The 13493-nt window shown below is 40.2% G+C and overlaps 2 protein-coding genes across 4 annotated transcripts; both read right to left on the bottom strand.

The window, feature by feature from the left end:
- Positions 1–3644: 3644 nt before the first annotated feature.
- Positions 3645–6571, bottom strand: LOC140546888 (uncharacterized). Its single transcript, XM_072670338.1, has 5 exons — positions 6230–6571; positions 5611–5877; positions 4943–5085; positions 4751–4857; positions 3645–4443 (listed from the first exon to the last, which is right to left on the bottom strand). Exons 1-5 carry the CDS (start codon positions 6411–6413, stop codon positions 4308–4310), a joined length of 837 nt encoding a protein of 278 aa, XP_072526439.1. The 5' UTR covers positions 6414–6571; the 3' UTR covers positions 3645–4307.
- A 1508-nt stretch (positions 6572–8079) lies between these two features.
- On the bottom strand, positions 8080–11978 carry LOC140546877 (uncharacterized). Of its 3 annotated transcripts, XM_072670318.1 has the most exons (5): positions 11784–11978; positions 9849–11120; positions 9148–9290; positions 8940–9046; positions 8080–8652 (listed from the first exon to the last, which is right to left on the bottom strand). In XM_072670318.1, the coding sequence occupies exons 1-5, from the start codon at positions 11944–11946 to the stop codon at positions 8517–8519; spliced, it is 1821 nt and encodes a 606-aa protein (XP_072526419.1). In that variant the 5' UTR covers positions 11947–11978; the 3' UTR covers positions 8080–8516. The 3 variants fall into 3 exon arrangements, with proteins under 3 accessions (XP_072526419.1, XP_072526420.1, XP_072526421.1); XM_072670319.1 differs by lacking the exon at positions 8080–8652 and having other exon boundaries at positions 8947–9074; XM_072670320.1 differs by lacking the exons at positions 8080–8652; positions 8940–9046 and having other exon boundaries at positions 9150–9285.
- Between the last annotated feature and the right edge of the window lie 1515 nt (positions 11979–13493).

Genomic DNA, 13493 nt, shown 5'->3' with positions numbered 1-13493 from the left:
CATTTATAAAAAATCCTTTTTTTGTTTTGGTCTTAAGTAATATTCTAATTATCTGAGATATTGAATTTGGGTTTCATTAGTTGTCAGTTATAACCATCAAAATTAAAATAAATAAACACTTAAATATATTAGTCTGTGTGTAATGAATGAATATAATATACAAGTTTCACTTTTTGAATGGAATTACTGAAATAAATCAACTTGTTCATGATATTCTAATTTTATGACCAGCACCTGTATAGAAGCGTATTAACCTATATTTTGGAAAAGCGCTTCGGTGTAATGTGGTGAAATGACCAGCAGATGGCGGAAATACACCGTTTAATATCAGACTCATTTAAAGCTCTGTTAAACCTCTGTTCAAAAAGTGCAGTAAAAAATAGCAATTATATATATAAAAGTCTATTAACCTGTATTTTGGAAAACCACTTTGGTGTAATGTGGTGAAATACACCGTTTAATTTCAGATTAAGTTTAATTTCAGATTAAGTTAATGCTCTGTTAAACCTCTGTTCAAAAAGTGCAGTAAAAATAGCAATTGGATATATAAAAGTCTATTAACCTGTATTTTGGAAAACCGCTTTGGTGTAATGTGGTGAAATGACCAGCAGATGGCGGAAATACACCGTTTAATATCAGACTCATTTAATGCTCTGTTAAACCTCTGTTCAAAAAGTGCAGTAAAAATAGCAATTAGATATATAAAAGTGTATTAACCTGTATTTTGGAAAACCGCTTTGGTGTAATGTGGTGAAATGCACCGTTTAATAACCAGACTAACTTAATGCTCTGTTAAACCTCTGTTCAAAAAGTGCAGTAAAAATAGCAATTGGATATATAAAAGTGTATTAACCTGTATTTTGGAAAACCGCTTTGGTGTAATGTGGTGAAATACACCGTTTAATATCAGACTCATTTAATGCTCTGTTAAACCTCCGATCAAAAAGTGCAGTAAAAATAGCAATTAGATATATAAAAGTGTATTAACCTGTATTTTGGAAAACCGCTTTGGTGTAATGTGGTGAAATGCACCGTTTAATATCAGACTAATTTAATGCTCTGTTAAACCTCCGATCAAAAAGTGCAGTAAAAATAGCAATTGGATATATAAAAGTCTATTAACCTGTATTTTGGAAAACCACTTTGGTGTAATGTGGTGAAATGACCAGCAGATGGCGGAAATACACCGTTTAATATCAGACTCATTTAATGCTCTGTTAAACCTCCGATCAAAAAGTGCAGTAAAAATAGCAATTGGATATATAAAAGTCTATTAACCTGTATTTTGGAAAACCACTTTGGTGTAATGTGGTGAAATACACCGTTTAATATCAGACTAATTTAATGCTCTGTTAAACCTCCGATCAAAAAGTGCAGTAAAAATAGCAATTGGATATATAAAAGTCTATTAACCTGTATTTTGGAAAACCACTTTGGTGTAATGTGGTGAAATGACCAGCAGATGGCGGAAATACACCGTTTAATATCAGACTCATTTAATGCTCTGTTAAACCTCTGTTCAAAAAGTGCAGTAAAAATAGCAATTAGATATATAAAAGTGTATTAACCTGTATTTTGGAAAACCGCTTTGGTGTAATGTGGTGAAATGCACCGTTTAATAACCAGACTAATTTAATGCTCTGTTAAACCTCCGTTCAAAAAGTGCAGTAAAAATAGCAATTAGATATATAAAAGTCTATTAACCTGTATTTTGGAAAACCGCTTTGGTGTAATGTGGTGAAATGCACCGTTCAATAACCAGACTAATTTAATGCTTTGTTAAACCTCCGTTCAAAAAGTGCAGTAAAAATGTGCAGCTGTCTACCAGTAAGTTTTAGAGCACTTCATGCTTCTTACTGCTGACCAACTTTATAGAGATACAGATTTTTTTTTCCAACAGGACTTGGCGCCTGTACACAGTGCCAAAGCTACCAGTACCTTGTTTAAGGACCATGATATCCATGTTCTTAATTGGCCAGCACTCGCCTGACCTTAACCCCATAGAAAAAATTAATAGGAATTAAACCAATAGAAAAAACGCCAGACCCAACAATGCAGAAGAGCTGAGGGCCACTATCAGAGCAGCCTGGGCTCTCATAACACCCAAGCAGTGCCAAAGACTGATCGACTCCATGCCACACCGCATTACTGCAGTAATCCAGGCTAAAGGAGCCCCAACGAAGAATTAAGTGCTGTACATGCTCACACTTTTCATGTTCATACTTTTCATTTGGCCAACATTTATAAAAATCCTTTTTTTGTATTGGTCTTAAGTAATATTATAATTATCTGAGATACTGAATTTGGGGTTTCATTAGTTGTCAGTTATAACCATCAAAATTAAAATAAATAAACACTTAAATATATTAGTCTCTGTGTAATGAATGAATATAATATATAAGTTTCACTTTTTGAATGGAATTACTGAAATAAATCAACTTGTTCATGATATTCTAATTTTATGACCAGCACCTGTATAGAAGCGTATTAACCTATATTTTGGAAAAGCGCTTTGGTGTAATGTGATGAAATGGCCAGATGAACAAATTGTCATCCTCCACTGTTCTGGATTCGGATTCACCCAATGAGGGCAGATAGTCTATACCACTAAACACTTTTTAGTTCACTCTTTCAAGTTTTCAACAGTTGCTTGGTTATTAATACTTCCTGTAGGGCAGATTCTGGAAGAGGAGTGGACATAACCTGGGAAAAGTTCCTAGGGTGCAGGAGAGATAGCTCAGCATAAAGAGTTCTGTGTGAGCTCTTCCAATGAACAGCACTTGAAATCAACTCGAGACCTTAATCTGTCACTGGGTATCTGTGCGAAGGTCCTGGAGTGCTGGACCTAGGCAGGTGCTCGGCTAAAAGCTAACCCTAGCAGACTCTACTACAGTCTCTTTAGCTAGCTCACAGCACACTGTGATGAACAGACACCAAGAGGGCAGCAATGCTGTCCAGTAAGACTACAGCAGAGTGTTACTAAGAGTGCTTTTCAGATTGGTCCGAATCAAAATAGCAGGTGTGAAAGGTGCCGCGAAGCACTGTCCGAACCAAAGGATCAAAATTTGGGTGGATTTAGGGAATGTGAACTACTTTAGAATTTAGAGTGCTGTGCCTGAAGTGGGTGCTGACAACACACCAATGTCAGACGACCACCCTGCTACAAACCAATCAGTGTCAATTATTGGAAGATTTAGCCGGGATGTAGACGTATCATGCAAAGCTCTTTACTGTGCTCGCAAAAAATGCAGTGTGAGTCACGAACTAACAGGACCAAACGTATACAATGTAACAAAAAGAGAAACCTTGGTTTGGACCTTGGTCTGGACTTTTAGGACTGAAAACACCCTAAGGTCCACCCTAAGACCATGCAGGGTGCTTGCTTTGCTTCAGGCCCATCTATTTTTTTGTTATAATAAAATAGAATCTTGATTAAAATGTTAAAGTTGTGTCTTATTTTTCAACTTTATGCCTTTTGAAAATCAGGTCATTATACTGTATTCACAGTAACAGATATTTTGACAAGGGGTGCCCAAGTTTTGCATGCCACAATAAAATAAAAAAATCATAAAACAAAAAGACACAGGGTCTTTTTTTTTTTTAAATCATTATATTATCATTTTATCATTATAATCATATCCCAACTTGAATTTCTTATGAAGCAACATTTGAAATGATAATTTTTTTTTCAAACACAATTAAAAAAAACATGTAAAGACAGACAAACAATAATTTGTAAGACTTTAAAAAGTGATGTCACACATAATAGCTCCTAGACTACAAGGTTTTCACTCCGCCACCAGGGGGCAGTCAAACCTTAAAAACCCACAGCTGACCACAAAATCCAGCAGCTTTAGATAAACAATCTTTCTGGAAAGTATCAAACATCACAATAATATCACAATAATAATACTACACATATAGTAGTATAATAATCACAACAATTTAAAAATCTTTATATTAACTTTGTTATGAAATTAACACATTTAACACATTTGTGTGAAATTTCTATAAATACATAAGCAAGGCCACACATTGCTAAACCAGTCTGCATGCAGGCAGCAGTTCAACTGGCCTGGAATTTCCCAGTTCAGCTAAATACATCCTTCATATCCACATCTAAACATTTCAAAGCTCATAATTTGTGCATCTACATTTGTGCTGCGCTACATTTTGTTTTGCCATTTTTTGTTGCATAATGCTATTACGACATGTAAGAAATGCAGACATTAAGGCACATTTTAAATGATTATACTGTATGAACTGTTACGATGCCCAGCACTATTGGAAGTTTATACATTTCTCACTCAAAAGCTTTTCTCACAGATCCACGTTTTTTTAATAGAGCATGGGCTGTCATTCCATCTCTTCTTACCTAGAGAATTCCTAATCTCAGCACAGTCCTCATTATTCTCATCATTGGGTTCTCCTTCATGCCAGTACCTGAAATCCAGAAGCAGAATCAGTCTCTGATCAGAGTTTATTCAGGCAATGGTTCCACGCCTTTACCTCAACTCTCTTAATTCTTCTGCAAATTATTTTTAGACTCTAGTACTAGTACTCTTGTACTTAATCAGTCAACATTAATAAATAGTATCTCTTGGCATGCCAGCATACCTGCTGAAAGTTGCAGAGGATCATTGCACTTGGTACATACAAAGCTGTAGTGTCTACATGCACTATCAATGTTTGACTATCACTATTTAGGCTGATTAAGGTGAGAAAATTCTCCAGTTAATGAGTTTCTTACGCTGTGGTCAGTGCTGTGCCATCCACCCATTTCCAGACCCTCTCATTTTCACTATCTGTCAGACCAATCCACATCCGGTCACTGTCCAGATTGTTAATAATGAAGTCCTGCCAATGTAATCACAAAAACACAGAGATGAATAATGGAGATTCTGGTTCTATCTTTCCCCTCCCCTCTCTGTCTCTCTCTCACCTGTTCCTCTCTGCTGTTGATGATCACCAGGTCTGCTCCTCTGTTTCTGCAGTCCGCTCTGCTCTCACTCCAGGTTTTCTCCACATTAGAGATGTAGTAAAGTCTGCAGCTGAAAAATTTCCAGCCTGTCTCCTTGGCCGTCACTATACATTTCACACACAGAACAACACAGCCATTACCCAACTGTACAGCCTGACAGCAATTTCCACAGTCCTGTCACGGCCTCTCTACCAGACCACCTGTGCTCACTCTCAGCACATATAGCAGACCTGATTCAGTCATGCAGGTTCCTCCTCTACATGTTCTCAAACATCTGAAACCGGAACCCAAACTTAGCTTCTGCATGTGTATTCACAGAAGAAGGTCAGTACCCCCTGCTACATCAGCCATGGCCTAGTTAACACTGGTTGTATGAGTAAGTGAACTTCTCTGAGGACAGTCGTGTTCATGAGCTCAGGATCTTGCTGAAACTGCACAGTTAATATCTAAAGTGAGGGCTTGACTTCTGGGCTGATATTACTGAGACAGGACAGAGTTAGAATATCTCTCTGAGCAGGACAGGGGTCAGAGAGGCTCCAAATATAGCTCATATAGTTTCATTCATGTGAGATATCTCTCCCCCATAGCAGGTGTAGTGCTTTCTCTGCAGGGTTTCAGTGTCTGCTTACCTAATTGAGAAAGTTTATTCTGAAGCTGGTCCCTTTCCCTGACCACATCGCTGTAGCTGGTCTCCAAGTTCTTTTTCTCTGTAGTCAGGTTGGTGAACCTGGTATGTAACTGGTCTCTCTCTTTAGTCAGGTTGGTGTAACTGGTGTGTAACTGGTCTCTCTCTGCAGTCAGGGTGTTGAAGTTGACCCACAGCAGTGTGATGGCAGTCAGCAGGAGAACACACAGCAGCCCCAGACACACTGCAGCCAGTCTGTAGCATCTGCTTCCTGTTTGTTGTTAAATACGTGTATCAGTAGTAAAACAAGCAAGTGGGAGTGACACACACAGCATCCTGATTGGTCTCCCTTTGTGCTAAGCAGACCTATCAGCTCTCTCTGTGGGCGGGATTTACAGCCGACCTCTCCCCCAGTGTCTAACGCTTCAGTTCTGCAGCTTTGTGTAGGAGTGTTCAGAAATAGAGGCTACAAGCATACTTTACCCTACATTACAATGACAGTGTTGCAGCACTGTTTGCAACAGTTCGTGTAGCTTACCCTAAATAAAATAAGCCTAAAAACACAGTGTTTAATTAAGACATTGACAATTAAGACAAAATTTCTAATGGTAAAGCCTACTGACCTGAGTACTGAGGATCAGCTGAACGTGTAAGAGACGGTTTAGCCACTTTCTCAGTATTCCTCTGATGACCATGGTCACTCTGTGTATTGTCCCCATTTGCATAAACATCTTCATAGGAATGATCACTACTATCTGAACCACCTTTGCTGTCTGAATTTGCATAAATATCCTCCATTTTCTCCATTCTGCTCTGATGAGCAATGTCTGTGTGATACTGAACAGATGTGTGATGTTATGTGGAGGGGCCAGGAAGTCATAAGACAACATCCTATGCTATTTAGTGTATATGACCAACAGTGTGCTGCGCTGTAACTGGTCTATGCAAATGTGTTTCACAGCTCTATTAATAATACTTGCTGCCAACCTCAAACTGTGAGCATGCGAGATGTGTGAATCACATGACACACATGCAGAAACTGCCTGACTGAGTTTTTTTTTTCTAGTTTGTCAACTTTATTTATTCATAGTTTTTACTCATCTTTTTCATGAAGCTGTCTACTTCACTGTGGTTAAGGTGGATCAGCAGCAGCCGTGTAAACGTTCTGCTCATAGTTTTAGTTGAGCTACATACCCTTATACATAAGTGTTTGCTCTGCTTTTAATCTGATGAGTAGCTCCCTCTTGTTGACAGTTATGATCTGCCACCTCTAATCTGAGCCTGATTTGGTTTCATACAGAATTATAAAACCAAAGTAAGTAAATTTACTGAAGGTGAGCTACAAGTTAGCACATATGCAGAGAATGGCCATCTCTGGCCACTCATGCTCAGGCTCACTTGTGGCCACATTAGCACACACATGAATCCCCCAGCATAATAATTTCATGGTTTATCTGTATTTCCTAAAACACAAATATTTACTATATAAAAATGGTACTTTGCAGATAAGCAGACCTACAGTCAGAAAGCCACAGAGAGAGAGCCTCCTGTTGTTTATCCTTTAGGTACTCAGACCAGTTAGATGGCCTAGAACTATCAGACTGTCCAAAAAATCTGAGTGACCATGCAAGAAGGAGACTAGTGAGGGAGGACAGTGATGACTGCTCTGAAGGAGCTAAAAGCTTCAGCTGCTCAGATGGGAGACTCTGCATACGCCAACTGTTGCCTGGGTTCTCCACCAGTCAGAGCTTTATGGGAGAGCGACAAAGCGAATTACACCTTCACTACAGTTCACCCAGAGGCCTGTGAAAGACTTCAGGGTCAACCGGAAGAAGGTTCTGTGGTCTGATGAGACTGAAATGGAAATTTGAGTAGTCATAGGTGTCTTGGTGGCTTTTCTAGAGGCATGTTGTGTTGGGGTTGGAGAAAACACTTGTTATTTTAGTTGTGCTGAGCAGTTTAAATTGGCATTGTTTGATTGGTTGATTGCAAACAGCTAAAAGTTTATAGATAAAATATGTCCCTTTTAACTTCCTGCCTTTTGTGAAAACAAAGCACATCATTCATAGAGGTCTGAACACTGCTCAGAGTTGTGAGAAACAGGAAGTGCTGAATTTAAATACACATAAGCAGAAATCATCTATGTTCTGATGCAACCTCTGAAGAAATCTCCACCTCAAACCTTTCATGTGTCGGGGTCGGTGATGGGACCCTTCTCTGTAGCACAGTCTGCGTCCTCATCCCCACACTTATACTTACTACAGTAATGACTGCATAGAATCTAGCATGGCAGTGAGCGGTTTGGGACTCAGTCTCGTTACGTCACTATTCCAGTCCCGGTATATCACGGTATCTTAATTTATTCATGTATTATTTATTTTTAGAAGTAATTGACTTTGAAAATCAATGAACTGCTTTTTATAGCATCCTATTAGAAACAGCAGACATGTCTTTATAGATTGACAGTGGGTTACTTTAATACAAAAACACATATTTAAGATGAACAGTGTGAATCTAATATTTTAAAACAGAAGTAAATAGTAAACAGATTGATAAACATATCATTACCGCATGATTTAAAACATCTTTTGAATGTTTATGAACTAAAAACATTAGACAGAAAACAGAAAGGTGAACAGAAACAGGGCAGTTAAGTTTTATTTCAGAAAGCCTTTGGATTCTCAACTGTAACAACTGCAAATGTAGCGTGATTAGAAAGTGCTTGACACAGTGTGTGTGTGTGTGTGTGTGTGTGTGTGTGTGTGTGTGTGTAGAGAGAGAGAGTTAAAGCTCTGTTTTTGTCATTTACTGTGTGATTGTAGCTAAGGTGTCTCACAAACTCTGCTGGTTCCCCTCCCAGAGATCTAATAGGACTTCTAACTTTGGAAAGGATGTTTATACATTTCTCACTCAAAAGCTTTTCTCACAGATCCACGTTTTTTTAATAGAGCATGGGACGTCATTCCATCTCTTCTTACCTAGAGAATTTCTAATCTCAGCACAGTCCTCATTATGCGCATCATTGGGTTCTCCTTCATGCCAGTACCTGAAACCCAGAAGTAGAATCAGTCTCTGATCAGAGTTTATTCAGCTTTTGGTTCCACACCTTTACTTCAACTCTCTTAATTCTGCTTAATTCTACCCTGCCTAAAATGACCCACCTGCTGAAAGCTGCAGAGGATCATAGTGTACATAATGTAATCATAGTGATCATCTGCTGGAAGTTGCAGTGTTAAAATGCACTCTGGATGTTCTACTGATACTGATTAGGCTGGATGTTTTTATGGTGGTGAGATAAATCTATAGTTAATCTCCAGTTACTTAGTTTCTTACGCAGTGGTCAGTGCTGTGCCGTCCACCCATTTCCAGACCCCTTCACTTTCACTATCAGTCAGACCAATCCAAATCCTGTCGCTGCTCAGATTGTTAAGGATGAAGTCCTGCCAAAGTAATCACAAAAAAATAGAGCTGAATAATGGTGATTAACTCTCTCTCTCTCACACACACACACACACACACACTCTCACTCTCTGTCTCTGACCTGTTCCTCTTTGCTGTTGATGATCAGCAGGTCTGCTCCTCTCTTTCTGCAGTCCTCTCTGCCCTCGCTCCAGCTCTTCTCCTCAGTAGAAATGTAGTAAAAACTGGTGTCGAAACACTTCCAACCCTGAAGATTTGCCTTCACTGCACATTAAACACACACGCACACACACACACACACACACACACACACACACACACAAACACACTTGCAACAAGCACAACTGGTTTGCTAAGCATGAGCAACTGTAGCAACAGTTTGCTAACGCTAATCTAGCTAAAGCTTGATTACTTTTTATAATTTAAGGACATTTAAGAGTGTATCCTTTCATACTTTTACTTGCATGTAAACCATATCTCAATATATCTATATCTCAATATATCTCAAACTACACTTCCTGACTGCAGGGGGAGCCCATGAGCAAGAAATACCAGTTCTTGCATAATGCTGCTTTAATACCTGGGTATGGAAATCCAAGATTTACCAAAGATTAGAAAGATCAGCAGGAAATGCTACTTACAGCAATTCACATGAACATTGTTTGACTATTCTGGATTACACACCTTTTAGTCTTATCAGACTTCTCTGAATCTGAGTTTTATTTGAAGCTCTTTACCGGCCAATAAAAATCAGTGAGCCGAAACAGTATGAACAGAATGATCTTTGAAGAATATTCTAGATGGTGTGTTTTTGGAACTAACCTCTCTCATTCTGGAGCTGCTGCATGGCACTGGTGTAACTGGTCTTTAATTGATCCTTTTCCTTTGTGACTTCTACACATCTGGTCTGTAACTGGTCTCTCTCTTTAGTCAGGGTGGTGTATCTGGTCTGTAACTGGTCTCTCTCTTTAGTCAGGGAGGTGTAACTGGTCTGTACCTGGTCTCTCTCTTTAGTCAGGGAGGTGTAACTAGTCTGTAACTGGTCTCTCTCTTTAGTCAGGGTGGTGTATCTGGTCTGTAACTGATCTCTCCCTTTAGTCAAGGTGGTGTAACTGGTCTGTAACTGGTCTCTCTCTTTAGTCAGGGTGGTGTATCTGGTCTGTAACTGATCTCTCCCTTTAGTCAAGGTGGTGTAACTGGTCTGTAACTGGTCTCTCTCTTTAGTCAGGGAGGTGTAACTGGTCTGTAACTGGTCTCTCTCTTTAGTCAGGTTGGTGTATCTGGTCTGTAACTGGTCTCTCTCTTTATTCAGGTTGGTGTATCTGGTCTGTAACTGGTCTCTCTCTTTAGTCAAGGTGGTGTAAATGGTCTGTAACTGGTCTCTCTCTTTAGTCAGGTTGGTGTATCTGGTCTGTAACTGGTCTCTCTCTATAGTTAGGGAGGTGTAACTGGTCTGTAATTGGTCTCTCTCTTTAGTCAGGGAGGTGTACCTGGTCTGTAATTGGTCTCTCTCTTTAGTCAGGGAGGTGTATCTGGTCTGTAACTGGTCTCTCTCTTTAGTCAGGGAGGTGTAACTGGTCTGTACCTGGTCTCTCTCTTTAGTCAGGGAGGTGTAACTGGTCTGTACCTGGTTTCTCTCTTTAGTCAGGGAGGTGTAATTAGTCTGTAACTGGTCTCTCTCTATAGTCAGGGAGGTGTAACTGGTGTGTAATTGGTCTCTCTCTTTAGTCAGGGAGGTGTAACTGGTCTGTAATTGGTCTCTCTCTTTAGTCAGGGAGGTGTAACTGGTCTGTAATTGGTCTCTCTCTTTAGTCAGGGAGGTGTAACTGGTCTGTAATTGGTCTCTCTCTTTAGTCAGGGAGGTGTAACTGGTCTGTAACTGGTCTTTCTCTATAGTCAGGTTGGTGTATCTGGTCTGTAACTGGTCTCTCTCTTTAGTCAAGGTGGTATAACTGGTGTGCAACTGGTCTTTCTCTGCAGTCAGGTTGTTGAACTTGATCCACAGCAGTGTGATGGCAGTCAGCAGTAGAACACACAGCAGCCCCAGAAACACTGCAGTCAGTCTGTAGCATCTGCTCCCTGCAGAGCTCCTTCCTGACAATAGAAACAGACATGTTCCAGTGAATGGATTAGCTGTTCAGATGCTAAAGGTGGCAGAGTTGATGTGGGCTACATGACTAGCCTCCAGAAATATGTGTTGGTCAGAAGATGCTCATTTTAAATACTCAGTGATGCTTCATTGAGATTCAGGGACCTTTCTGAAAGTTATATAGTGCCTCCCTGTTGACATTTTCTAAAACAGCATTCTGACATAGGTGTCTTTATTGTTCAGGTGTGTGAAAGCCAGGTGGAATGTGATGCAAACTGCAGAGGATCCAGTGAGGAAAGAGCTGCATTTTGATGTTCCTCAGGACAAGCCTCGCAAGGCACTTTTGTGTAGGCATGATTTGCCTCTCTGATGGCCCGAGAAATCTTGGTTCTTGCTGTTCTGAGGCCTGCCTTATCCCCTGACTTAAAGGCCTCATCACAAGTTCTCAGCAACACATGCACCTCTGCATTCATCCATGGTTTCTGGTTGGTGTGTGCTGTGGTTTTAGAGACATTAGCATCATCAATAGACTTGCTAATGTAGTGTTGCTAATGTATGTTTAACCATTTTAAAATGTTCTATAAAGAAGCATACATTAGACTACAGTACTTCTACTACCACTACTTCTGTGAAACCCCCAATAAAATATCAAGATAAGGCCTACTAACCTGAGTACGGAGGATTTGCTGAACATGTGAGAGAGGGTTTGTCCACTTTCTCAGTATTCCTCTGATAAAAAGGATCGTTCTGTGTATTGTCCTCATTCGCATAAACACCTTCATAAGATTCAAACTGTCCTGAATTTGCATAAATATTCTCCATCATCTCCATTTTGCTCTGATAGATGTCTGAGTGATGTAGAAGTCCAGTCTTAACATTTATAAGTGACTCTGTGTGGGTGGGTAGTGATACCACAATTGTGGTTGGGCACAGTGATTTAAGGAGGTCAGGAAGATGTCAGGAAGTCAAAGAGGAACCTTTGCTGCAGAGTATCTGGACTCTTCACATTCTCTACATTTGCTGCAAATTTGTCCATTTCCGTGGCCTTAATGTTTAATATAGAGAACTAAAGTAAAAGACCTGGAGTAAAGACTGTGTGTGTGCATGTGTCTGGTCTACAAGTGCTCAGTAGGAGACATAGTGGGCAGCGCTCCGTGTCATCCATACCTAAATCCAGCGCAGTTTACAGACCACTGATCTTCTATGTTACTACAGTTTACAGTTCACTCCTCTTCAAACATTTGGGTCACTGGGTGAACTTGCACAGGGCGGAGGAACTAGCTTCAAATATTTCTATCATTTTGTCAGCAGCTTACAGCAAAAAACTTGCTCTCTGTTTTTCTCATGCATACTCACATGACTCACAGTGCCCTATAAAAGCACCCCAATGTCAGCACATCTTCCCCTTTCTTTAATTCTTTCTGAGAAAGGAATAAAACAGTGTAGCTTTATAATACACAGGAACAAGTGCTAAAGGGCACAATGCAAACTCCTATAAACTAGTACATTGAGGTAAACTGCCACAACAGCATAGGGATTATTCTACCCCAAACAACTGCCATTCCTACAGCTAATATTGCTGTATCAAGCGAGCAGGTAGTTTAATCCCTCTGCCTCTCTTGTTGAGTCCACAGATAATGACTGACCTGGAAACAGCACTTGGGAACCTGACTGATCACACGTCTCAGTAGCTACTTCTTTGTTCCCACAAGATGATTGTGGTCAAACAGTTTCTTGTAGCACTGGGGCCGATTCAGTCTGGTTGTGGTACTGTTCTCAGTTTGAACAACATGCGATCTTGGGTCAGAAGACTCGCTCAAGTCTTTTGCCGGGTTTTCCACCATTTTTCTGTGTCTAGCTTGACTCTGACTGTGTTTCGCGTCCGTAGACGGGTGGAGTGTCGCCTGTTGTAAAAGCCCTTGTCTAGCTGTCTGGCAGGGGTGCCATATGGGATGGTGGGGGCTACAGGGGTTCAATTAATCAATACAAAATGTATGTTTGGCAGAATTGTCAGAGTTGTGGGGCCCAGTGTAAGTCTTTTCATGTGGGCCAAAATCCCTGACTAGATGGTTGCGGTATCAGCTTCTTCTCCAGCATTGGAATTGTGCGAATCTGATGGCTCATCATCAGCTGGGCTGGGCTTGCCCCTGCAGCACTGATTTGGGATCAAAGCTAGATATGGATCCGACTTGTAGCAGCCATATCTTCAGTGCAGAGCAGTTCTCTCTATCCATTGAATAACAGCTGTGTCATAAGCCTGTGGCTTGTCCTCCTCTAATTTAAAATTATCCAACATCTGTTCTGCCTTTGCAGTCACTGCACAAAGTAATGAGTTCACCTGCACCATACCGCTCTCGGTACCTGAAAACAGGAAAACT

This window comes from Salminus brasiliensis, chromosome 24, assembly GCF_030463535.1.
Source record: "Salminus brasiliensis chromosome 24, fSalBra1.hap2, whole genome shotgun sequence".
In the NCBI taxonomy this organism is placed as follows: domain Eukaryota; kingdom Metazoa; phylum Chordata; class Actinopteri; order Characiformes; family Bryconidae; genus Salminus; species Salminus brasiliensis.
The sequence above is the reverse complement of the archived record's forward strand: the minus strand, read 5'-3'. Positions and strand labels throughout refer to the sequence as shown.

Excerpts from the sequence above, each read along its gene's own strand:
- LOC140546877 (XM_072670318.1), bottom strand. The coding sequence starts at position 11,946 with ATGGAGATGATGGAGAATATTTATGCAAATTCAGGACAGTTTGAATCT. Across the intron at positions 9,291-9,848 it reads GCAGCTCCAGAATGAGAGAG|TGAAGGCAAATCTTCAGGGT; the intron begins GTTAGTTCCAAA and ends TTTAATGTGCAG. Across the intron at positions 8,653-8,939 it reads GGCACAGCACTGACCACTGC|GTACTGGCATGAAGGAGAAC; the intron begins GTAAGAAACTAA and ends TCTGGGTTTCAG.
- LOC140546888 (XM_072670338.1), bottom strand. The coding sequence starts at position 6,413 with ATGGAGAAAATGGAGGATATTTATGCAAATTCAGACAGCAAAGGTGGT. Across the intron at positions 5,086-5,610 it reads GAATAAACTTTCTCAATTAG|TGACGGCCAAGGAGACAGGC; the intron begins GTAAGCAGACAC and ends TGAAATGTATAG. Across the intron at positions 4,858-4,942 it reads TCAACAGCAGAGAGGAACAG|GACTTCATTATTAACAATCT; the intron begins GTGAGAGAGAGA and ends TTACATTGGCAG.